Source organism: Apium graveolens, chromosome 1 (genome assembly GCF_009905375.1).
Source record: "Apium graveolens cultivar Ventura chromosome 1, ASM990537v1, whole genome shotgun sequence".
Classification (NCBI taxonomy): domain Eukaryota; kingdom Viridiplantae; phylum Streptophyta; class Magnoliopsida; order Apiales; family Apiaceae; genus Apium; species Apium graveolens.
In genome coordinates this window covers 122,887,131-122,914,634 of record NC_133647.1, presented here as the reverse complement: position 1 = coordinate 122,914,634, position 27,504 = coordinate 122,887,131, and the positions used below count along the sequence as shown (strand labels likewise).

Here is a 27,504-nt window from a genome sequence, read left to right as displayed (position 1 = left end):
TCCGAAAAATCCGGTTCCCGGTGAGAATCCAGGCCCGTAGACCTTTTGTGCATCTCACGGGCCTCTGGTGCATCTCTGGTCAGGATATGTATTACTTTTCTGTTTTTTCAGTAACATCATTGTTATTAAGACAATTCATAGTAATTTAATGGAAATAAATTATGTTCCAAAATATAATGCACATGGACCAAACCCCTTGAAATGCACGTCTTGTGTTTGATAAATTGCTCCAACTAACTATGAGTGGGAATGGAAGCTACTGGTTGCATGCCAAATAGAACACACTTATTTGCGGCTGTTTCCACCATCAAAGCAGGTGTACTCGTAAAAGATATGCGTGCTCGCGGCTTCTCAATAAACGCATTTACTAGATCCATGTTCCTCCTCTTGCTTTGGGTAATAAGTTCTTGCCATTATTATTAGTTACAATGAATTAGGAAGTTCAATTTCTATAAATATTCGGTTACATTTGTTAAAATTGTTAATATGCTTGTTCATTGTTACACAAACAATGAATACTTTTAGGTTTAAAACCTTAGTTTGTTACTTCCCAATCTAATGTAAGCATCGTTTTAAGCAACTTCAAGTCTGAAAATTCATACCAGACACTGTATCTCTTGAACCTGCTTCATCCTAGTGCACGAGTACGCAAATATGTTCAGTACTCGGTATATAAATTGCATAGGGCCTCGAATGTAATATTCTATAATAATGCCAACAAGGCAACAACTGTGCTCCTTAGACCTTAAGCCATTTAGGTACTCCTTATGCTTGTAATGCACCTGAAGACCAAACATCTTCAATGAAGCGATAAAGTTAAGCACCCTACAATACAGTAAACTAGAATTACTACTAAAATCGAACACACGAACTCTTTGCAAGGCTTAGCCTACAATATTTTATTCTTATTAATTTTGAATATAGATTTTCATCATCAAATTTTGCTAAAATATTTATAGGCTTTAAAGTTGCACGTCTAAATTTCGTGAAAGGCTCGAACTTAATAATTTTTGAATGAGCATTAATGTAATTGCAATTCCTTCGGGGTTAATATATAAATTCAATATATAAATTAAATTAAAATACTATAATAACTTATATTAAATATTTAATGGTTTTAGCATAGATTAGTATAGTAGTTGGATTTTAATGAATTTAAACTTGAGATATAACAATATCTAAAATAAACTTAGATAGATCATAGATTAATAAGTATAATCAAATAAAATGAACTATAATTATCAATTATAAGTTATTTTTAAAAATAAAAAAATTTAATCCTATATGCTACTCCTCAAAGGCGATACACCTAATTTAGGAAGATGCAAAACCGTATATGAAACTAAAGTTTAGTCAAATTTTTGTAGCCTTTAAATTAGACAAACATCGCATTTGTATATCCACCATACAACTCAAGAAAAGAAAAGAAGTTTATGTGAGTTGGTATAAGGGCGTATCAATGAATTTATAAATTGGGAGGAGATCTTGTGCAGACGCAACTTGATCAAGTAGCATAGTTAAAAAGTTTTCAAACTCATGTGTTAAATTGTGTTCTTATATAATAACTAATTATAATTATTAAGATTTATTAAACAATATCTTCTCGTAATAACTTGAATGACGCAATAAAAACCAAATGCTCGACCCAAATACCAAAGGACACTTTTTTTATTTTCTGGCTTTAACAATACAGTATTGTAGATAAATATTTTACATTTGAGTTTTATTTCAAATCATCGTATGTTTATATATGTAATGATGATTATATATATATATTTTATATATTAAATGTTACATGTTTTTACATTTTTTAGTTTAAGATGATTCGTCACGAAGATTGACTCACATTACTTATATATATATATTTATTTATATAGACATTTGTTCAAATGAAAGTAAAGCTTAATATGAAAAATAAAAACTAATCTATACCCTTACATTAATCTAATCTAATGGGCCCCTTACATGCAGCACACAAAATTAAACTACACTCTGCCACACAGAATCTCAGCTTTTCCCCTTCGTTCTTAATTTGATTTTTCCCGTCAAGCGATAAGTCTTTTTTTAAAATCCGACTTCACTGTATTTTTCTATTTCTCCCCACGATCGATTTGCATACCATATATGCTATATTTCAACGTGATTTAGAATTTTTTTTATATTTTAATTTCTAGTTTTCATTATAAGGATATTTCTAGTGGAATAGAAATCTATATATATAACGCAAACTTCTTTATGTGGGAGTATTGCAAGAAAAAAAGAGGACTTGGATTAGATTGTGAACAGTAGCTAATGTCATCAAGATTCCCCCCCACTGCACATACAAGATCTGACCCTTATCGTTTTTCATATGTGAATCATTAACAAAATATTTGATTGTTTATATTTATTGCATATATTATGGCTAAATTTAATAATATGCTCGTATTATTTTATGTAAGTTGTAGAGAATCATTGGCTCAAATATTTTATGTGGAATGCCGCTTTAATATCAGAAGCATTTGCATCTGCAGTCACTAATGTGATTTCTGCCATTATGTTTCTCGTAGCTATTTGCTTCAGGTACTTCTGTTGTCTTTTTTATTTGCGGTGGTATTATGTTATCTGCTTGTAAATTAGGTAGAAGTTAAAAACATAAAAAGTAGTAATCATATTTTGTCTTTTGTTCGATTCCATATGTAGATCACCTCAATCGTAAAAAGTATGTATTATATTTTTGGTATAAAGTAAGATTTAATTCTATTTCTAGAAGATTTTTTATATTTTTAATGGGATCCTTAATAAAGTAATGATATCCAAATATATTAATATTATCCAAATATATTAATATCTATAAATATCTATCTATATATAATAGGAATTTTGCGGGGCCCTTATATGACATGCAACTCTATGCAATGGTCTATTATGCCTTATAGTCCACATACATTACCGTTTCTGGGATTAACTTCACAATTTAATTCTTTTTGCACTCTATTGCTACAAAAAAGTGAGAAGTCCAACTTTTCATCTTGCTTTTTAGATCCTCTTTTGTTAGTTTATAGAAGTTTAATTGGGGTTTGAGAGAGAAAGCAAGAAGTGTATCCGCATACGCATTTATATATATATATACCAAAACGACGCTAAATTCGAAGAAAATGTGTAAAATTGTTCATGGATTGAAGCCCACCATACTAATGGTAATTGCTGAAAGCATCCTTGGTGGCAGTAATGTCCTGTATAAATTGGCTGCAAATGATGGCTCGGACTTGAGAATTTTGGTTGCTTATCGCTTCTTATGTGCTGCTGCTTTCATGATTCCTGTTGCACTCATTGTTGAAAGGTCTCTCTCTCTCTCTCTCTCTCTCTCTCCCCCCCCCCCCACGTGTATATACTTTGCATGTATGGATCTGAATTATATAGTCTTCTACAGAAACAAAAGGCCAAAATTGACATGGATGGTGATTTGGCAATCTTTTATATCTGCGTTGTTGGGGTACGTGTAACCAATTTACAGTCTTGCGTGAGTTTTAATATTAATTCGATGTATTGATATGATACACTTTAAAAATTTTAAAATAAGTATTAATGACAAGTTGGCGGTCGAGTTTTGTTGCAATAGGAAGGATGAAGCAAACACAATAAATAGAAATGGTTGGGCCAGCTGTATATGAAAATAGAGTACAACTTTTTGAATTGTTTATTATAGTCCTCTTTTTCTTTTTATGAGCTTTATAATAGATTTTTGTCGCTGAAAAACGTGGATTCGCCACCTCCCGCTATCGATGCCCACACCCGAGCACTACACACGCAAGGGATACGCCACACTATTCACACAAGCGAACAATTTTTGTTACATAGTAATAGCTATACTTGACAATAAATACCACTGATCTGATTTCTAGTAAATTCAATCTCTACAGTAAAATCCAAATTAATAATATTTTTCTAAATAGGAGTCATTTGGGTAGAGTAAACTTTAGGGGTAGGAATATGTGTAGGGGGATAGTCTAGCAAGTAAATATGTAGGGATAATTGTGCATCTTTAATCAGGTTCCCAAAGGTGAAACTATTATTTTGGAAGTGAAAAGATGTAGAAGCATAACAGAGATGAGTTATACACAGGCAGGAGCAACCAGAGGGATTCAACTTCCAAATATAGAACCACTTGGGGGCCTTGAGTAGCATGGGATTTGGAGACGGGGTTGAAGAAGACTGAGGAGGGAGATGGGGTAGTGGAGGGCGGGGGAACTAACCAGGGGGGTGGATACTCTGCACAAAGTGGTATATCTCGTTCTACCAAACTAAAAGCACAATATTTGGATCCGCATGCGTTAAATTAATACCTGTAAGAAACTGAAAGAGCGGTTGTTAAAATTTGCGAAATCTGATAATACAACAATTCCGACCTCTGCACTCAGGTTCCTTGTGTAAGCACTGAACAATGACCGACGGTTACAAAAATGAGATTGATGTGGAATTTTTGTCTGAAAGAAGGAAATCTATCAGATAAGATTCATGATAATAATCTCATGGGCCACCTGGTTAATGGGCAAAGAAAAAACATGGGGATTAAGATGAGGATTTCAGGCCTTCAGAATTTGGGACTATGGAATTGGTGCTAAAAGTAGAAGAGAAGATTGGACTTGATAAGTGGACCTGGAAAATTAAGCCCATTACATTTTCCTCTTTTAAATCTTGACCTACTACCTTCTTCTTTTTCCTTTTTCAAATGGAAGCCCAACCTAGTAAAATATTTCTAGCCTTTTGTTCTCAACCTTGCTCCAGGTCACATTCAACCAGCTCTAATACCAATCTTAGTGGTCAATTCTCGAACCTCCAACCCAATTCCAATATAATCCAAATATTAATGAAGTCCTTTTACCTGTCGAAAAACCCGAGAGTGAAATCAGGTATTTGATAGAGAACTATAACAAAAGAGGGATTGCAGCATTTACGTCAAATGTGACGACAAGTGGTCGGCCAGCGTTGCCAACAAAAGGAGTTAAGCGTGCTTTTAAATCAAGATGACGAGGAAGATATTATGACGACCTAGCAACTGGTGAGTAACAGATGCACTTCCTAGATAATTATTTCTAAACTTCTATTGGATTAAGAAGTCCCAAAACTATAATATTAGTAAAAAAAATCGGGACTTTCAAGGTTGCGGTTACAGTAGTCATACGAGCAACCACAATTCCCACAAGTTATCTCTCTTTTGACAGTTCAGAAATTGGGAGTTTGGTATCCACCACAAAAGGGCTTGGTGTTCTTGGGGAAATGGAGGCTATTCCAGGTGCCGGAGAGTACCAAAAAACGCCAATTCTGGAAACTATTTGTCTCCTATTTACTTTCACTTCCTCTTCCTTACCTCTGTTAATCGTTTTCTCAAAATTTGTTAAATTTGTACAAGTTAGTATTGAATAGGGATGTTAGAGGTGCGAGCAGAGAGATTTTGGCCAATTATGTGAACCAAACTGCATCAGTTTGAGCAAATTTTCCAACTGCAACCTCATCACATAGGCCTCAAACCGCACCAACAACACCACCTCCAAATAAATGTGGTGCCGGCAGTCTAAACTTGTCAAAATCTCGTCAAGTTGTTGTATGGTGTTCATGTCTATGCCAGTGCCATCAAACACTTTAGTGATCCTTAAATTTCTCTGTTTCTTTTTTGTTTAATTAAAAAATATGTTACCTCATTTTATTAGTATATTATTAGTGTATAAAATTGAATATATTTTTCTCTTTATCCTTCTGCTTATGTGCTGATTGACTTTTCTTCAGAAAAAAGATTCTTTTTAATTTACCACGATCCTGTTGACTCATCATGACATGTCTTTCCATGAAGCAAATGTTCACTATATCCTAACAATGTTTTGCAAAATGATAAAATCTGGCATATAGTGGAGTGGTGCCGCGCGGGAAATTTGTGTGGCGTGGACAGTTTAACGAACCTCACTAATTGGTTATATACCATTTTTTTCCCCAAAATTTTCATTAATCATTATTGGATTTTTTTGTTAATAATTTAATTTTGAATCTTCAACTAATTTGGTATCTAATTAAATTACCCACAAACTTGATTATCAATATTCAGTGTACATTAATTTTGTAATTTTAATTTGTTAAATAATTAAATGAACTAACAATCTTACAAAAGAAAATAAAGTGCAACTGCAGACAAAATGTGATACAAACTAAGATTTGAATACAAACTAAATGGTTTGATTTTAGAGTTCAGAGACCACTAATTCCATATTGAGTCCGGTCTGCCCATGCTCGTGATCTTTTGTTTTTGCCCCAAGTATTGATTGACCATTATCTTCTTGAAATATTCAGTTCATACCTTTTTAATTACTTAAAGTATTGCCTTAATTTGGCTATATTTAATGTTGTCTTTCTATTTTTGTAAAATTGCAGAGGATCAGTGTTTCAAAATTTGTATATTTTGAGTTTGGTCTTGACATCAGCAACATTCGTCACTGCAACTACTAATCTGGTTACTGCCATTACCTTTGTCCTAGCTCTCTGCTTCAGGTACATTAACTGTCGGTTTACATTATGTTCTCGTAACAATAGGTGAAACTTGAAAGTACAAAATTAATAAACCACATTCAATCTAGCTTGAGATCCATTTACCTGTAAATAGGCTGGAGAAACTAAACTGGGATAAAGCGTCAGGAAAAGCAAAGGTGATGGGAACACTAGTGAGTCTAGCTGGAGCGATGCTTCTTACGTTATACAAAGGCCCAGATATAGTTAGATCGAATACCCATCTTGACCCTCTAAAAAATGGCAATCATCATGGTGGACACGGGGTAGGAACCCATCACCATATGATTTTGGGTGCTTTCTCCGCTCTAGGTAGTATTACATGCTATGCCCTTTGGATTAATCTTCAGGTATCTTCAACTTTCTTCAACCATTTATGTTCATGTACGTCGTTCACTGATATTACGTTAACTTCGCATGTAATAGAGTAAACCTGTCAATTCGGATAACCGGATCGGTTTCAGATCAATCTAGGATTGGATCAGCCTTATGTTATCATGTATTTGGATACAGTTTGGATCGGATCAGATTTTGTTCAGTTTGGGTTTAACTCGGATAAAAATCGGATGAAATCCGGGTTAAGATCGGATTAAATTCGATTAGATCTATTTGAATCATTACTGAATCATTTTTAAAATTTATGAGAATTTATAAAATGTGTATTACTAACATATCAGTTTTAAAATAAAAAATTGTATAAATATTTGATTAAGTACTCAAGTTAGTTTTTATGAAAAATTGTTTAAATACAAATTTTGCCTAAGAATAGATAATTTAGTGCCTTAAAAGTAGGTCAATGGATATGATATATGGTTGTGACTCCTTAAAGTTATAACTAAACTAAATTTCAATTCATTAATTTTTAAAATTATGATATTTCGAGTCATATTATGTTCAGATAATTTTATCATTCGGTTTTGATCGGTTTCCGGTTAAAATCAGATCTTGTAATTCGGATTATTTTTGGTTAAATTTTTGGTTCGGATTATTTTCGGATTGGATTTAATTGGATTTCGGATCAATATCGGATTATCTAATTCGCATATAAATTCGGATCTTGGTTCAATGAATTTCGGTTCGGTTCTTAGTTTGATGGTAATTTCTTTTTTGTTTTAAGATAAAATAGGACTTCATTTGTAGCATTTTTTGGGTTAAAAATGTTGATTATTAACTGTTAAGTAATGTATGTATCATTTAGTATGTTCTTTCAAGATGGCTGTGTGTCATTATCTTCTTTCATTTTTTGGTGATTATTTATTACACTCACGGGGCAGGCAAAAATTGCGGAGAACTACCCTTGTCCCTACTCCAGTTCCGCCCTGATGATTACAATGACATCAATTCAATGCACACTATATTCCCTGTGCATGCAAAGAGACTGGAGCCAGTGGAAGTTAGGATGGAATATCAGACTCCTCACCGTTACTTATTCGGTAATTTGTGTTAATGTCTTATCTGTGATCGACAATCAACATGATGTAGCAATTTCTGTTTTCTATTACTATTATTTACAGAAAGCTAGTATAAATCAAGTTTTCCTGCTGCTACTGGTCATGTAAAAATAGTATAAAGACATACTTTGATTAGCAGATGAGTTGTTCCAACAACTTAATTGTGGACCATCTTCTACCTATAATTCATGTCACATATTAATGGCAGTCAAAACAATGAAGTTATGAAGTAACATTTTGACATCTGTACAGGGAGTTTTTGCTACAGGAGTAATGTTTACACTTGTTGCATGCTCCGTACGCATGAGAGGTCCTCTATTCGTATCCGCTTTTAACCCTTTGATGGTTGTGATTGTTGCTCTAGCTGGACCATTAGTATTGAACGAGAATTTGTATGTGGGAAGGTACCTGCATTCAAAATGTTATAAAATTTCTCAGGAACTTTTTCAAATGAATTGATATTGTTTGATTTAAATATATATAATTTCTTTTGCAAAACTATTGTGGCAGTGTGCTTGGAGGAATAACAATAATATGTGGATTATATCTTCTTCTTTGGGGTAAAGCGATGGAAATGAAGACGAAAGCACATTTACTGGAAACTAGCTCTGGAGATATATCAAAAGCTGTTAATATCGTCTTAACTCCTTCATCGGCAGGAGCAGTGAAAACCGATAAGAGTGTTTTTTGTAGGAAAAATGCATATGACGAGATCACTGTGTACCGTGCTTCAGCTGAAGAGGCAAATGCTGATGAAGATCCTGATGAGATCAGGAGTGCAGAGAAGTAAGTTAATGAAAAATGGAAAGATGGAAGAGTTTATATTTTCAGGGTTTTTAAGACAATATATCTTGAAATAAGGTAGTTATTAATGTGGCACTTTGAGAATTTGCTTCACTAAATAAAATGTAGCAAAAAAGACTCTATGTTTATGTGCAAAAAAACATAACAGAATATTACTACAGAGTATTCAATCACTAACAAACAGAATTTAAAAGGGCAAAGGGAAAAAAATTTATTCCCTCAGTTCCAATTTACTTGCCCAGTTTGACTTTTGACGTAATTTAAGGTGCATTGACCACTGGTTCCGTTAAATATTTTTCAAATTTTTTTTTTGAATAAAAATTCAAATCTTAAATTTTAATTCACAAAAAGAAAATTTGAAAAATAATCAACTGAGGTATGCGGTCAGTACATCGTAAATTACTGATAAGAATTAAACTGTAAGGTATGCGGTCAGTGTATCGTAAATTACTGATAAGAATTAAACTGTACAGATAAATTGGGATCGAAGAGTATATTACAGAGTTTTAAAAAAGAAATTTATAAATATTTTCTTGTTATCGAGAAATGGTTTTCCGATCAAGATTCTGAGCTGGGCGGAAAGATACACACACTCTTTTTCATTTTCACTACAAAAATTTATATTAATTCGCATTCCTACCCGCTAAATTCCCCACTATTTTCATTTACCATTATTTTATTTTCTTGAATTACTTTTTGTTTTATATATACCATAGTTAGACCTGGCAAAATGGGTCTGGATCCGAAAAATCGAATCGAAATTCATGAAACCGAGATCCGATCCGAGATCGGAATCATACAATCCGATAATTATCCGAAAACCGGTTTAAACCGATCCGAAAAATATCCGAACCGAAAATTTAACCGAAAATGATCCGAAATACAAGATCCGATTATAACTTGGAACCGATTAAAACCGAATAATATATTTAGTAAAATAAAAATACTAAATTAAATAAAAAATATATTTTTTAAATCTCCAAAATTGAAAAAATAAATAAGTTATGATCCGAAAATATCTGAACAGAATTTTATCTGATCTTAATCCGAATTTTATCCGATCTTAATCCGAATTTTATCCGATTTTAATCCGAATTAGGCCCGAACCGAATCACATCCGACCCGATCCGATCCGATCCGATCCGATCCGAACCGATCCGATCCGATCCGATCCGATCCGAATGATCTTCAAATATATCACAATCCGAAAATAAATCTGATCCAAAATTGATCTAATCTGAAATCGAACCGGTTATCCAAATTGTCAGGTCTAAGCAAGACGGTCAAGCACAAAAAGTAAAATAAAGTTGTGCATATTATGAGTCAAAGTTGGAATGGACTTGACCAATCTTTGGAAGACACTCTTCAAACAAAGTAGGCGAACGCAACTAACTTATTAAATGTTCATCCGTTTTTGGAAGATATCTTACTTTTTAAAAGGAATTTATATATCTTTTCTGTCCTTCAACTCAGCCATAATTACATAGGTTACCGTTCTAATTACCATAAACGAGTAAAAGTAAGAGTGCTTAGGAGAATACGTGTAGTCCTTAAAATAAAATCGAATTTTACCTCTCTTTTTTTCTTATTAACATTTTAAAAAATCTATGAAAGTACCTTTATAACTTTCAAAAATGTAAGGACGTCTCTATGAGAATTACTCGATATTTTCCTAAATATTAATTCCATAGATACAAAATTTTACATAAAATTATATGATAAATTAGATGGAATATTTTTAATTAATGCTACGGTAAAGGTTCATTTCAATCAAAAATTTATATATGTTATTTTCTATCCAATTTTATGCGAGAAACAAATGAACAGAACACATGCGGTGGCTCTTTCAGCAATATGTTGCAACATTAAGGGCTAGTTGTATAAGTGATAAACAATGCATACACGTCTCTGTATTCAAAATCCACTTGACTACACTACCAAGCAGATCTATCCTTGTAACTAGTGCAATTATTGTGTATATATAGATGCACAACCTTTGTATAAACATAAGTTGTAAACATGGAGAAGAGAGTAATGATAGCTGCTCTGGTCATCGCCATGTTTGTGCTTTCTGCAAATATAAAGCTGGTAGAGTCTGGCCCTGAAGATTGCATTGATGCTTGTTACACTGGTTGTGTCTTTCCTAACGATGGTAATTTTTACTTTCTTATCCTTCAATTTGTTTCTAAATATCTCCAGCTTTCCGGTTTGTTGAGAGATGTTTACCGAGGGTTCGAATTTTGTCAAAAAAAGGTGGTAATATATGCAGTATGAGTTAAACCCACTGTATAAAAAAGATTTTTTAAGTTCTATTTATTGGTAGGAATCTGATTGAATATTGATTAAAAATATTTTGCTTGTAATTTTACAGGGAGAGCATTGTCACACTGTGAAGCTAAATGCAGGATCAGATGCGGTCCAGGTAATATTGTACTCTATAAACATTGAAGATTCTGATTATTTTAAATTTTTTATATGATATATAGATGAGATAGGAGACAAATAAGTATGTTTTTAAGTCGATTTATAGAAGATTTGGCTAAATTAATTGATCTAGTTTCTGTTTATATGCTTTAGTATTGTGAACTTTTTGTTAACTTCAATTCCTGTTTTTTGTGCCGTGAATCAAACAGGTGTTATAGCTAATGAAAATCAACACTAGCTGCTGAAAATCAAGACTGATAACGTGTGTTTCAGCAGATATGTCAGGGCAATAAATAAAGGAAATCGCGGAAAGTTGTCTTTGTTAAACTCTGTTGTAATGTTAAAGCTTATACAATGTTTCTGTTAAGGAACTTATGTTATGCAAATATGTTGTATCGTTAAAGCTTATGCAATATTTCTGTTAGGTAGCTCTATTGTATTCTTGAATCTTATATGATATTTCTGCTTTTAAATTGACAATCTTATAAGCACAGATATATTTTTTTTCTTTCTCAAGATGCATAAGGGAAGAGGCACCGAATAAAATGTACAAGAGAAGAGGCACCGAATAAAATGTACAAGGGAAGAGGCACTCGAATGATACTCGAATGAAAAGTCCGACTTAAAATTAGGCTTAATGACCTTTTAGCCCCTAAAATATGGACTATTATACCTATCATCCCAAAATTATGAAATCATTTTTTTAACCCTTGTAGTACTTAGATATCGTTTTTTAGCCATTTTCGCAGATAAAATGACATATCGGCCAAAATCGGAGGGTAAAAACGTCTTGTACTAAGGAAAATGGTTAAAGAGTATGAAAACCGATACTACAGGGGTTAAAAGGTACGACTTAATCTAGCGTCGAACTAATCCTAGTTCTTTGCTGCAATTCTGCATTTGATAGGAAGTTAGGAATCAACATTTAAAACACAGATTTTAAATTTTGACCCTTATAGTATCCTAAGTTCCTAAGTTCTTCTTTATCCTCCTCAGAGAGCTCAAAGTTAGGTTCTCTTCCACACATAAAAGCAGCTCTGCGTATATAAATTTTTAGACAAACATTTACCAAATTATATATCAATTTTTAGACTAACAAATATAGGGAGAAAATAAATTACACAAGAGTACCAATTATTAGCATATTCCTTTTTCCGGTCTTCTGTTTAAGAAGGCAATTTTTTAGCAAGGCAAACAAAGCACTTATGTAGGTTAGACAGTAAACCTTGCATTTATTTTGATCATAAAGTTTGAACATGTCATTTATACCAAGATGCAAGTATAGCTACTGTGATAATAAACTATTAAAAAAGGTTTATGGTTCCGACTATAACAAATGCAGAGGAGGATAAGGCTGACATATAGCCATGATACTAGCTAATAGAGTTGAGTGTTAACACCTATCATATAGTCGAGCAGCCTCTTCTTGTGACCCAACAGTCCCTAAGTGGATTTATTTTTTCTCAACTTTTATCGCTGCTTGCCATTTCATATTCTGGTAACAGACACCTCGCATTATGCAAGGTTCTTGCTTTTGAAATTGTTTCCTCCTGTATCGATTTCGGCGTTTGAATTCTCTAACAGTGGAAGTGCCGGGTCAAATCAGTTGCATAAGAAAACAAGAAACAACATTTTCTGGGGAATTTCAATTAATATACATAACACAATCTCTTTGCAAATTTCAAGGTCAATTGTTCGACATTCAGCCAACACAATTATACTTCAGTTCTGCCTATTCTGACTGAAATGTATGTGAAGCTCCTCAGGTTTGACATGAACTAGATTTTCATCCAAGAAAAAGATTAGAACTCCTCTACATCTCAAATATTTCCTAGCCTACTTGTTCTCATTTTCTTTGCAGATCATTTTTACTTGATGGTTCCAGCTAATATACAAACAGGCGTCTTCCTGCAACTCTTTTAGCGGATCTGCACAACTTTTGAGAGGTGGAAATGGGAGGGGGCATGTGGAAGCTGAAAGCACGTGTCGAGCAATTAGAGCAGGAGTTATGTCACAAAATTTATCTGGCGTTGGGACGTTATACGCCTCACTGATGTACAATTTGTGGAGTGCGTAACGGAATTATAATTTGCAAGTTACCGAAGATGTAGTCTTCTCGTACCACAATAAATTTATTTGGTGAGTATTGTAGAATTTGTGTGGGTATGCTCTGCTTGTATGTGTATATGATAACATATGATAACATAAATGAGTTATAAATACTGTATAAGTAATGGGAGCTTGACAAAGATAGTGAAACTGAACAACAATGGAAGAGAAGAACAAATAACTCTTGTATTGCTATGAAACATTCAGCTTGAATAATTACATAAGAGAGTACTGATTATATACACATAACTACTTGTTCACTACGTTTTCTACAGTAACGCTACAGTGATGCTACAGTGTCGCTATAGTAACAAGCTTGGGGACCAAGTTGTGGTGACGTCATGGCCATGACGTCATTGCTGTGAAGTTATTACTTTAACACCCCCCTCAAACTCAAGATGGTCTATACACCAAGTTGAGTTTGGAAACATAATGACGAAAACTTCCAGGAGAATGATATTTTGTAAAAGCATCTGCAGCATTGTCTATGCTAGGGACACTACGAAGATGAACTGTGCCTTTTGCAACTTGTTGACGTGTGAAATGACAATCAATCTCTATATGTTTAGTTCACTCGTGAAAGACATCATTGTGAGTAATATCCATGGCAGTTTTACTATCACAGTAGAGAGGAGTGGCTGGAGAGTGCGTCACACTCATATCTTCAAGTAACCATCGTAGCCAAATTAACTCCCGTGTGGTGTCTGCAAGTGCTCGATATTCTGACTTTGCACTTGATTTGGAGGCAAATGATAGTTTCTTACTTCGCCAAGAAATGAGGGAGTCACCAAGTAAGAAACAAAATCCTGTAGTAGAACATCTGGTAGTAGGATCACCATCCCAATCAATATCAGAGTATCCATGCAACTCAAGAGAATAGTTATATGAATAATGTAGTCCATGAAATATAGTTCCCTTGATATAACGAAGTATGTGAAGAACAACTGTATAGTGAGGAGTGCGAGGAGCTGTCATGAATTGACTTACAATGTGAACAACATGATCAATATCTGGATGAGTGACAGTGAGATAAATTAAACTCCTAACCAACTGGCGATATAGTGTAGGATTTTGAAGTAGTTCCCCATCCTCAACATTAAGTTTTGCCTCGTATTCTAAAGGAGTAGATGCAATTTTTGTGTCACTAAGTCCAGATTTCAACAAAATATCTGATGCGTACTTGACTTGAGAGAGAGTGTAGCCACTATGGACCGATGAGACCTCAAGACCCAAGAAGTAGCTTAATGAACCAAGATCTTTCATTTCAAATTGTTGACTCATAAATTGTTTTAGTTCATAAATACCAATGATATCATCTCCAGTAATGATTATATCATCCACATATAGAAGAAGTAACATAATTTCTCGTTCAGATCGTCGAATGAATGAAGCATGATAGTATGGACTGGAGGAGAATCCCAGTTGTTGAACCACTTTGCTAAATTTTTCAAATCATGTTAGTGGTGCTTGTTTAAGACCATAAAGAACCTTGTTAAGTTTGAGCACTTGATTTGGAGAATGAAAGAACCCTGGAGGAGGGTTTAGGTAAACTTCCTCATGAAGGTCTCCATTAAGAAAAGCATTCTTGACATCCATTTACCACATATCCTAATATTTTGATGCTCCAACCGCAAGTAAACTTCGAACATATGTGAGGTGAGCAACTGGTGCAAAAGTTTCCTTATAAACAATACCATATTTTTGTGTAAAACCTCTAGCAATAAGACGAGCTTTATATCGATCAATAGAGCCATCATATTTTGTCTTGATTTTATAGATCCATCGACAACTCACTATTGTTTTTCCAGGAGGCAAAGTCACCAAATCCCAAGTGTGAGTTTTCTCCAATGCTTGGAGTTCATCCGCCATTGCTTTCTGCCAAAGAGGGTTAACAATAGCCTCTCTATATGTTTGAGGCTCATGTAACGATTGTATAGCAGAATAAACATGATAATCAGTAAGTTGAATAGAAGGCTGTCTTACCCGTGTAGAACGAAGAATAGGCTCAACTGAAGGTGATGGTAGAATAAGAGGCTCAACATTAGAATCCTCAGACTGAACTTCTGTTGGAGGAACATTAGTAGATGAAGATGGTTGTATGAGCTCATTTGAGAGATCTGTTGGGATAGTGTTTGAGGATGTTGATGAGTCTAGACATTCATCACTGGGATGTAGATCAACAAAAGGATCTGTAAAGTGAGAAATGCTAGAAGACATGTTAATTTTAAAATCTGACACGGATGCAAACATTTTGTGCTCCTAAAATATCACATTTTGAGAGACTCGTAGTCGTTGAGAGACAGGATCCCAACAACGATATCCTTTCTGACAACTACCATAACCAATAAAACAATAAAGATGTGCATGAGGTTCTAGTTTTGTTCTTTCATGTGGATAGAGAAGAACAAAACATGCGGAACCGAAAACCTTAAGAGTATCATATAAAGGTGGTTCTTCATATAGTTTTTCATAAAAATACACATAATCTATGACTGGAGAGGGAATCATGTTTATTGTATGAACAACAGTCAATGCAGCTTCACCCCAAAAGTATTCTGGACAGGAAGAAGAAATGAGAAGAGCTCGAATTGTACCAAGAATGTGTCTATGTTTTCGTTCGGCACGACCATTTTGTTGTGATGTGTAAGGGCACGAGCTTTGTGCAAAAGTGCCATATGATGCCAAAAATTTTATAACAACTGACTTTTTGTATTCTTTCGCATTATCGGCACGAAAAAGTTTGATTTTCTTTTTGAATTGAGTCTCGATCATAGTGGCAAATTTTTTATATGTTTCTCCTAATTCCGATCGACTTTTCAAAATGTATATCCAAGTGTATTAAGAGAAATCATCAACAAATATAACATAATATCTAGACCCCCCATAGTGGGAGTTGGTGAGGGACCCCGAATATCAGAATGTATAAGATCAAAAATAGCTAATGATTTTTCATAGTGAATAGGAAATGGAAGAACATGTTATTTTTTTAGCTTACATGACACACAATCAATAGTGTCTGCATTTACACAACCTAGATGACCACTAAAAACAAGTCTACGTAAACGAGAAGATGAAGGATGTCCTAACCAAGAATGCCAGATGCTGGTTGTAGATGAAACAGAACCAACTATATTAGTGGAGGGAGATATTGATGTAGGAAGATGAGTGAAGTGAGCTCAAATAACCTTCCACATCTACGTCCTGTCCTAAGAGTTTTTCCAGACTGAGGATCTTGTACATGACAACCAGAAGAGGTAAAGATAATGTCAAAACCGAGATCACATAATTGGACAATAGAAGCAAGATTAAGTTAAAGATTAGGAACAAAGTATGTGTTAGGAAGTGAAAGATCTTCTGTGGATACAATTCCAATATGTGCCACTTTCATCATAGATTCATCGGCAGTTTGAATATTTGGAAGGTATAAACTTTGTGTTTTCGTGGTAAATATGGATGGATTATTTGTCATGTGATTGCAACATACGGAATGAAAATACCAAGAAATACCTGAAGTGACAGAGAATGCAGTGGAGGGAGAGTTGGCTTTCAGTAAAACCTGTCGGAGCAAGGACTCAAGCTCGCTTGCAGATGTGGTTGGTTCAGTTTCTGATGTAGATTCAGAGGTTGCAGCAGCGGAAGAATGAGAGAACTTGTTTGGGCGGAATGATGATTTTTTCTTGCAAAACTGAATGGAGTAATGTCCTTTTTGATGATAATGTTGGCTTGTGTGATTGCTAAGTGCAACGCAATCCTTAGTTACATGTCCATTTTGACGACAAAACCTATAAAATATTTTGTTAGAAGTAGATGCTAGAGGTACTGCTAGGACATTATCAATCGTGGGACTGATTTTACCGATGCCAAGTCGCGTTTCCTCGTAAATAAGTTCAGTTAAGGCACTCTCCAGAGTAGGCAGCGAAACACGGTGGAGGAGAGCAACTCTAACTGGGTCAAAATCTTGAGTAAGAGCCATTAAGAATTGAATGAGCCGTTGTTGATCACAGTAAGAGTGATAAGTGCTGCATCCTTTGTATGTAACCCTTTTGGTCCAGATAGTGTTAACTGATCCTAAAGTGCTTGAATTTGAGATAGAAAATCAGCTACCGATTGACCAAATGCTTGTTTCTATTTACTCAGAGATCCCATGATCTGATACTGATGTGCAAGATCCGATGTAGTATACCGAGATGCCAGCAAATCCCAAATTTCCTTTGCAGTCTCAAAATTTCCAAACTGCAAATTGATTTTAAAAATAGAAGAGTTTCTAAAGAAGGTAATAACTTGATGATTTTTGACATCCCACTCTTCAATGCGATCTTTGAATTTTGATTCAAGTTCATCCTTCTCTTTATTTGGAATAGTAAAATCCCCATTTACATAGCGCCAAATTCTTTTTCCTTTGAGAAAACTTCTCATAGCTTGAGACCAAGCTAAATAGTTGGAGCCATTCAAAATTGTTTGAATCGGCGAACTATAACCATTATTCATGATAGGTTTTGGGTTTAAAGTGTAACTATTATAAATTACAAGGATAGGTTTATAAATAACAAGAAATTCAGGGACTGTATTGAAAATGGGCTAATATATGTGGTACTTATTTGTAATTTAATTTAAAAATAAAACTACAAGCTCTGTATCAAATATAAAGCATATGTGTTTCAACAGAGATATATGTGATATAAATTGATAAAATTTGATTATTTGAGTTTAGTGTTACCACGGGCTAGATGATGATGACTTGGCTGAAAAGAACCAGGGAGGACTCTTCAGCCTGAAAACTCGAGAGGATGGCCCGAACACTTGTGACCGGAGAGAAAAAAATGCCGGAATTTTTGACGGAGGTTCGTCGGAGGATGAACAGAGGCTTGCCAGAGTTGATGTGCTCCCTTGTAACAAGAGCAAAACTTTGGTTTGGTGAGTCGTTGAGTTGGCTCGTCAAAATGTAACTAGCTAAGTCGACTCGTCAAAGCGTAACTCGCTGAGTTAACTCGTTGGTGGTTTGTGGTGGTTGATGTTTCTCAGAGTGTGCTTATAATCAGTTTAGTACTTCACTTGCGAGGTTTTTTGGGTTCTTTTATATTGAATAAATCCAGGAACCTTGACTACAGAGGAGAACCCACCAACTGTTTGATTAAATCTCGCAGAGAGTTGGCTCCTCAAAATGACTGTCGAACCAGTTGGAAATGTCCGGAAATGATGCAGGTAAGGAGCTTAAAGCTCTGATACCATATAGAATTTGTGTGGGTATGCTCTGCTTGTATGTGTATATGATAACATAGATGAGTTATAAATACTGTATAAGCAATGAGAGCTTGACAAAGATAGTGAAACTGAACAACAATGTAAGAGAAGAACAAACAACTCTTATATTGCTATGAAACATTCATCTTGAATAATTATATAAGAGAGTACCGATTATATACACATAACTACCTGCTCACTACGTTTTCTAAGTAACGCTATAATGATGCTACAGTGTCGCTACAATAACAAGCTTGGGGACCAAGTTGTGGTGACGTCATGGCCATGACATCATTGTTGTGAAGTCATTACTTTAACAAGTATAAATGTATATTTCTAAATGTGATCACCTTCCTAAAAATGTTAAAGAAGCGAAAATTGTGCATATTTTTACATGTACAAAGACACACACCTGAAAACTGTTCATGATGTTGCTCTTTCGATGAGATAGAAGTGGACATATTTGATAATCCAGGATGTCCTTTTGGTACATCATTCTGAGAAATGACATGATAAATAACATGAGATAACAAATACATAAAATGACTATACAGTGCATATTGTGAATTTCTACTTGGATGGATTGGAGTTTAGGCTGCTAGGTTATTGTGTGTATCTTATAAAACTGTACTGGTGCGCCATGCAAATTCCTCGGCAGTTGATGACCTTTGATTTCTTGTTTGTTAATTAGTTAAATGAATAATTTATAGTTTAGAATGTTGGAACCCTCAACAATTCTTCCGTGCAGTTTGATCAAGAGCTATATATGTTAGATATATTTGATAATGTCATGGCTAATATGATTTATGTTTAGTTTTCAGATCTTACTTAAACATGATAAATCACTACTTACTGGAAGTCAGGACTTAAGGATATCAGTACTTATATTATCAGGAGATAATCATCAGAAGATGGATATTGTAACACCCCCAGATCCGGGGTCGGGGATCCGGGTTGTCACGGTCTTTCTTTCCACAATATCACTTCACTTAATTAATAATAAATAACCTCATGCTGTGACCCCACACTAACACACACCACAACCCGTTATAGTCTCAGAGATGAAATTGAAATAAGTACAAGTCTTTGAATCCATAATTTAAAATTATTACAACCCAAAATGATTACTTGATAATTTACAGTTAATTGCCATTATCTGCCACAAGTTATAATTATACATAATTTGATTCTCAAAAGTAGATGGTCTGAACTACAATGGATCTACCTCTGCAGCTATAGCAGCCACAACATCATCGGGAAGACGCGGGGCGCTTCCCACGCGCTTGCACTGGGTCTGCTGGAGTCTGGCCATCTCTCCTAACTGTTGTTGTGTGATGAAGAAATAAAGCAAGAGTGAGCCTTACAGCTCGCAAGATAATACATAGTGATAACAATAATATAAGTATCTAAATGGATACTCACTAGAATCTTTATCGTGTGTAAGATAATTACTTACTAGATATAATGTAAAAACAAGGAATGAAGTTACCAATACTTCACCACACTTATATCATTTATAAAGCTACTTGAACTACCACCGTTCAAAGTATTATAAGTTTTAAGAAAAACATATCATAGATGAGACCACAAGTTAAGACTTGAATAGATTCAATCTTTGAAATATTATTGAATGAAAAAGTTATGAGATACTTTATTTAGTCCCGATATATATATATCCACATATATATATCTCTAAAACATTTCCTGGAACCTCTGTTATGTAAAGTATGAACAGAGTTGCAATATCCAATAAATTTCGAAGGAAAAGAAAACCTTTGGCATAAACCAGATATCTTGCTGATCAGGCAAAGATACCCATAAGTAACCTTTTCTACTGTAGATGGATGAATTCCTCACCGGTCATCACCCTGGCCGCATTAGGACCTCGCGCTAGACCGTACCCCGGCCCCTCACGCGTTGATGGACTGCCACCCAGCCACTTACACAATAATAGACCGTACCCCGGCCTGTCGCTTATGCCGACTCAATGAGATGGGCTTACTTCCCGAACGTTGGGCAAGTAATCAATTCATTTACCAAATCTGCAACCTCGTTGCGAATATTAAATACACCACAGAGCCGGATTCCCCAGGTTTTGAGCGAGTATTTAAATCCCCTTTAAAAAGGAAGATCTTAAATATAAAAATGAGTTTTGGGATCCGCTCTGACTTTTAAAAATCATTTTGAAGACTCGAAAACACTTTAAAGAGTGTTTGGAGTAAGGCTGATTTAATGAAGTAAATCAGTCCCCAGAATATTAGAAAATATCTGAATATTATTAATTAAATAATATTCCCATAAAGAATAGTCTTTATAAAAATAATTGAAGTAGAAGTATTAAAACTTATACTTGAAATAAACATTAAATAACCAAAGATATACTTATATGAAAGTATTATCTTTATTTGAATAATCGAAAATAAGTTTGATTATTAACACCTTAATCTTTAATAAAATAAAGAATATATTACAGCACATAATCGGAGTCATAGATCCTCAAATGAATATTCAAATAATATTCATTAAATAATATAAACTGAGTCATAAGCCCTCGAATTAATATTCAAATATTATTCAATAAATAATATAAAAGAGTCATAAGCCCTCGAATGAATATTCAAATATTAATCAATAAATAATATAAACTGAGTCATAAGCCCTCGAATGAATATTCGAAATAATATTCAATAAATAAATAAGCTGAGTCATAAGCCCTCGAATGAATATTCGAAATAATATTCAATAAATAAATAAGCTGAGTCATAAGCCCTCGAATGAATATTCGAAATAATATTCATTAAATAAAATAAAGGAGTCATACATCCTCAAATGAATATCCAAGTAATATTCAATAAATAATATAAAGGAGTCATAAGTCCTCGAATGAATATTCAAGATAATATTCATTAATAAAATAAAGTTATCGAATAAACCTTATTCGATTAATAGTTTTGAAAACTATAACCATATATATAACCATATATATATATATATAAAATCTACTCGGGATCCTCAACTCCCGGTTTTAGAAAATGTTTTCACCTTTGGGTCCCTATACTAAGGGTATATGCAAATTACCGCTATTCTCTAGTATAGGTATTATCAACTGAACCAACAGATATATATTTCAAGAATATGAAACAGGCATGCATATATACCATATCACATGCTACAATATATCGCAAGAATTTGCTAAATAACCAACATGCATCTATCGCAAGATAATGCATATACAAGTGTATTCATCACAACAACAGTATAACGGATAGAATACTTGCCTGAGCGACTTGGGGGTGAGAAAGGCTCGGGACGAGTCTGATAACCTATAAACAACAAGTAAGTTGGAATTAAACCAAAATCACTTGTAAACCTATACTTTAACTAACTTAGACTCTAACGCTTGTTTTGCGCTCACCGATTCGCTTAAGTCACTCGGGTACCCTCGGCTCCACCATTTTTAATAATTTAACCTTTACGAGTTTTAAAGCGATTCCTTCGCGAATGTCTTACCAACTGCCTAACACACTTACCATAAATGTTTCATACATTAATTAACCCTTTTTGGTCTTTAACCTATGTTTCAAAGTAAGGCGAGGGAAAAAGTTTCGTTCGCGAAACGCCGTTACTTGAAACGGTCGTTTCTCCTAAACCGTGCATCGGAATCGAACGAACTACATATCAAAACGAAGCTCGTAACATGAGCTATCTAAACATGGCAGTGGTCATAATCTAGCAGGGGGTTCTCGGGTCCTAATGCTATGCACAAAAACAGTCCAAAGAAAATCGGACGTTACGACGGCTATGTTTACGCGATTTCCAAATTTTAAACCATACAAAACCAACCACAAACCAACCTCAAATCCAACACACAACCAACATCCATCCTTATCACATCATAACAACCCCAACAAATTCAATTTAATCATTCATACTTATGCTTAAACTTAGCTTTAATCATACTTAAGTTCCTTTAAATCAAAACCACAACAATTACCATTCCATTTCACTACCATTCCAAATCCCAAACTCTAAATCATAACAACAAACTACAATATCAACCCTCTAATCAAAATCATCTTATAATATATAGGAATCTAGGGTTTGGAGATGGTATACCTTCCTTGAAGTGGTGGGTGGAGCTAGGAAGCCTTAAGAAGCTTTGAGAAGTCTTAAGAATGCTTGGATCTTCAAGAAAAACAAGAAAAAGTTCAAGTTAAAAACTTGAAAACACTATTCATTGTCTTCTTCTTTGATTAAATGAAGAAGATTGAGAAGGAATTAATGGCTTAAACTCATGATATAGTCCTAACTAAGCATGAAGATGATTAGGGAATTATCTTACCAATTTAGGAAGCTTGGATCTTGGATTTTGAATTTCTCTTGCCTTTTGAATAGTGAAAAGCCGTGAGCAATGAAGAACAAAGCCTTGGTTGCTTTTGATTTTTGATGAAAATGATTTTACTTGGCTTGGTTGATTGGTTTTTGTGCTTGCTTTAGTCAATTACTTTCTTGCCCTTGAAATTGTGTGGTTACAAAGCTACCACACCTCCTTCCTTCCCATGTCATGCTTATATCATCCTCATGATGTCATCCTCCCTTCCTTGTCCTCTTTCTATTGGTTGGATGACATCTTTCCCCCTAATCCCTTTGATTAACTTCCTAATCGTTTGCCTAATGACCGCTGATCTGTTATACGGTTCGCTTAACTTTCGTTCTCGTTTATCGTTTGAAGGATCATACCCGGGATCTTATTACTTAGGTTCCCTTAACCTTTCTCAATACATTATATTCCTTTTTATGATCCTCTATTATAATCCTTTAATTTAAATCCTTTTTATCCTGTTACCTTATACTCAATTCTCCCCGTATCTTGTGGATTTCCGGGAAAAACCAAAGTGTTCGGAATTGGATTCTGACGATCTTTACATACACTTATATACTTCATAGAGTACTAATAATATCCCAGAATATCCATAACAGAACCCCTACATAGTGTGGCATGAAAAGTTTTCTCATTCAGCTAAAACACTATTCACAAGGGTTACAAAAAGTTGAAAATTTTGGGGTTATTACAGTCTCCCCTCCTTAAAAGGATTCCGTCCCGGAATCAAACAGAAAACAAATGGGGGTACTTTTCTAGCATTGTGCTCTCTAGTTCCCAAGTTGATTCTTCCATATTATGATTCTGCCATAGTACTCTGACTAACTTGATCACTTTGTTCCGAAGCACCTGCTCCTTCTTATCCATAATCCTTACTGGCTTCTCCACGTAAGTTAGATCTGGCTGTATATCCACCTGTTTGTACTCCACTATGTGCCTGGCATCCCGATGATACCTCCTTAGCATTGACACATGGAACACATTATAAACTTGTTGCAAATTAGGGGGTAGGGCTAGCTCGTAAGCTAACTTTCCAATCCGTCTTAATATCTCAAAAGGTCCAATGTATCTTGGGCTTAGTTTTCCCTTCTTTCCGAACCTCATTAATCCCTTCCAAGGGGATACTTTCAGCAGTACTAAGTCCCCTACTTCATATTCCTTGTCCTTTCGGGCTAGGTCTGCATATTTCTTTTGTCTGTCTTGGGCTGCTACAAGTCGCCCTCTGATAAGATCCACTATATCTTTGGTCCTTTGGACCACTTCGGGTCCGAGCATCTTCCGCTCTCCTACTTCATCCCAGTATAAGGGAGATCGACACCTTCTTCCGTACAGGGCCTCATAAGGCGGCATTCCGATGCTAGCATGAAAGCTATTGTTATAAGAAAACTCGATCAACGGCAAGTGATCATCCCAACTTCCTTTAAGGTCTATTGCACAGACTCTCAACATATCCTCTAGTGTCTGGATGGTCCTTTCACTCTGTCCATCCGTTTGGGGATGGTACGCGGTACTCATATTTAACTTGGTCCCCGCACATTCCTGAAAGCTCCTCCAAAATCTGGAGTTAAACCTAGGGTCTCGGTCTGAGACAATGGACGCTGGGACTCCATGTCGTGTCACTATTTCCTTAAGGTAAATGTCCACCAGTCTATCGAATGTGTATCTCTCATTAATAGGAATGAAATGAGCTGACTTTGTCAGTCGGTCTATAATTACCCAAATGGCGTCGTGATTGGCTTTCGTCCTTGGCAAGCCTACAACAAAATCCATCGCTATCTGTTCCCATTTCCATTCGGGAATCTCCAGGGGTCGCAAAAGTCCACTGGGTCTCTGGTGCTCTGCCTTTACTCTTTGGCAAGTCAAACACTTGTTCACCCATTCTGCTACGTCCCTCTTCATGTTGGGCCACCAATAATATTCTTTCAAATCCCTATACATCTTGGTACTTCCTGGGTGAATGGAATACCTTGAACTATGGCTTTCATCCAAAATCTCATCTTTAAGTTCTTGAACATTCGGAACCCAAATTCGGTAGGAGTACCTCATTATCCCCTTATCATCTTTTTCAGTATGGATCTCCTCTCCAGTCATTGACTCTCTGCCTTCATTCATTATTTTCTCCTGGCACAATCTGATCTTTTCCAATAACTCGGGCTGCATTGAGATCTCAAAAAGCTTTTCAGTTCCGGTTCCGGTTACCTTTACTTCTATTTCCATTCTCTCAAAATCCCTTATCAATTCTTCCGAAGTCGTTATCATTCTGAGTCTTTCCTTTCTACTAAGGGCATCAGCCACCACATTGGCTTTCCCTGGATTATAGAGAATCTCACAATCATAGTCCTTGATTAGTTCTAACCATCTCCTCTGGCGCATGTTGAGCTCTTTCTGCGTAAATATGTACTTGAGGCTCTTATGGTCTGTGAAAATCTCGCACTTCTCTCCATACAAGTAGTGCCTCCAAATTTTTAAAGCAAATACTATTGCCGTGAGCTCAAGGTCATGAGTAGGATATCTAACCTCGTATTCCTTCAATTGTCTCGACGCATACGCAATAACTCTACCGTGCTGCATAAGCACACATCCTAATCCTTTGTGCGACGCGTCACTATATATCACAAAATCTCCTTTTCCGTCCGGCAATGCCAATACCGGAGCCGTTATCAACCTTTTCTTTAATTCCTGAAAACTGTTCTCGCATTTCTCCGTCCATTCAAACTTCTCTGTCTTACGAGTAAGTCGTGTCAAAGGGGCTGCGATCTTCGCAAAGTCCTGTACAAATCTACGATAGTAGCCGGCCAATCCTATGAAACTCCTTACCTCTGTGGGTGTGGTTGGCCTTTCCCAATTTGAGACCGCCTCTATCTTGGAGGGGTCGACCAATACTCCTTCTTTATTGATCACATGTCCTAAAAACTGTACTTCATTCCGCCAGAATTCACACTTCGAGAATTTGGCATATAACTGCTCCTCTCTGAGTATTCCTAGAGCTATCCTCAAATGCTCTGCATGTTCTGCCTCAGTCCTTGAGTAGATCAAAATATCATCGATAAAAACTATCACACACTTGTCCAAGTACTTCTTAAATACTCTATTCATTAAATCCATGAAAGCCGCTGGGGCGTTGATTAATCCAAAGGACATTACCAAGAACTCATAATGCCCATACCTGGTACGGAACGCTGTCTTGGAAATATCTTCGGGTTTAATCTTTAGTTGGTGATATCCAGTTCTCAGGTCAATCTTGGAAAAATAAACAGCATCCTTTAGCTGGTCGAACAGATCGTCTATTCTAGGCAATGGGTACCTGTTCTTTATGGTTAGCTTGTTCAACTCTCGATAGTCTATGCACAACCTCATGCTCCCATCTTTCTTCTTAACAAATAAAACTGGTGCTCCCCACGGAGACACACTGGGTCTTATCATACCCTTATCCAAGAGTTCCTGCAATTGGATAGCTAATTCCTTCATTTCTAACGGGGCTAACCGGTAAGGTGCTTTTGAAACTGGCGCCGTCCCTGGGGCCAACTCAATAGCAAATTCAATCACTCTATCGGGTGGTAATCCCGGAAGGTCTTGTGGGAATATATCTTCAAATTCGTTGACTACTGGAATATCTTGTAAGTTGGGCACCTCCTTCTGCGTGTCCACCACATAGGCTAGGTAAGCCTCACTTCCTTTTCGTAGCATCCTTTTGGCCTGGGCCATAGTCAAAAATTTCTGCGTCTGCCTCTTTCCTCTAAATATAACTTCTTTCTTCCCGGGGATATTTAACTTAACTTTCTTCCCTTTACAGTCTATCTGAGCATCGTTGCTAGATAGCCAGTCCATTCCCAAAATCACATCAAACTCCCCTAATTTAAAAGGAATCAGATCAACACTGAAAGATTGCTCCCCTATGCCTATCTCACAGGCGGGGTGAATCTGGTTAACAGGAATAATTTCATGATTGGCTATTTCTACTTGTAAGGGTTCTATCAAGGGTTCAGCCTTAAGTCTTAACTTACGCGCAAGGTCCGTTGATATAAAAGATTTAGTTGCTCCCGAATCAAATAAAACATTTGCATTGACTGAATTTAGAGAAAGGGTACCTGCTATCACATCTGAATCTTTCATAGCATCCTGGACTGTCATGTTGAAAGTCCTCGCAGTAGGTGGCTTATTAGAAGCAGCCCTGCTTGCTCCCGAAGCTGCTGGTTTGTTCATTGGGCATTCCTTCTTCCAATGACCCGGGCGTCCACACCGATGACAATTGGTGGTTGGAACGACGACAGGGATTGATGACGGGCACTTAGTTGAATAGTGGCCTTCCCGACCGCACTTAAAACAGGTTACTGGCCTTCCTTTACACTCCCTAGTGTGATTCCTTCCACATATGTTACAGGCTGGCAATGGGGGTCGAGACTGGTTGGAATAGGACATTCTTGACTTCTGGCCGCCCTGGCTCACACTCACACTCATTGGCCGCTTAAACCCAGTGTTCCTTCCTGGTAGGGACACTGCTCCTCGATTAAATCTAGTTGGGAAGCTCCTTCCTGCGGAACCTCCACCCATGCTCATACT

At 35.8% G+C, this 27,504-nt stretch overlaps 1 protein-coding gene and 1 long non-coding RNA gene across 6 annotated transcripts; both read left to right on the top strand.

Annotated features, from left to right (window-relative positions):
- Nucleotides 1-30: 30 nt before the first annotated feature.
- On the top strand, nucleotides 31-8,968 carry LOC141666605 (WAT1-related protein At1g25270-like). Of its 5 annotated transcripts, none has more exons than XM_074472715.1 (9): nucleotides 262-396; nucleotides 2,442-2,562; nucleotides 3,209-3,322; nucleotides 3,413-3,475; nucleotides 6,403-6,519; nucleotides 6,632-6,884; nucleotides 7,809-7,967; nucleotides 8,238-8,389; nucleotides 8,496-8,967. In XM_074472715.1, exons 2-9 carry the CDS (start codon nucleotides 2,471-2,473, stop codon nucleotides 8,773-8,775), a joined length of 1,230 nt encoding a protein of 409 aa, XP_074328816.1. In that variant the 5' UTR covers nucleotides 262-396; nucleotides 2,442-2,470; the 3' UTR covers nucleotides 8,776-8,967. The 5 variants fall into 5 exon arrangements, with proteins under 5 accessions (XP_074328809.1, XP_074328839.1, XP_074328816.1 ...); XM_074472721.1 differs by having other exon boundaries at nucleotides 312-396; nucleotides 2,448-2,562; nucleotides 8,496-8,968; XM_074472708.1 differs by lacking the exon at nucleotides 2,442-2,562 and having other exon boundaries at nucleotides 31-396; nucleotides 3,165-3,322; nucleotides 8,496-8,968.
- A 1,697-nt stretch (nucleotides 8,969-10,665) lies between these two features.
- Nucleotides 10,666-13,089, top strand: LOC141666604 (uncharacterized). The gene is made up of 4 exons (XR_012552297.1): nucleotides 10,666-10,941; nucleotides 11,161-11,211; nucleotides 11,423-12,979; nucleotides 13,075-13,089. It is a non-coding gene; the product is annotated as an uncharacterized LOC141666604 (long non-coding RNA).
- Nucleotides 13,090-27,504: the final 14,415 nt, after the last annotated feature.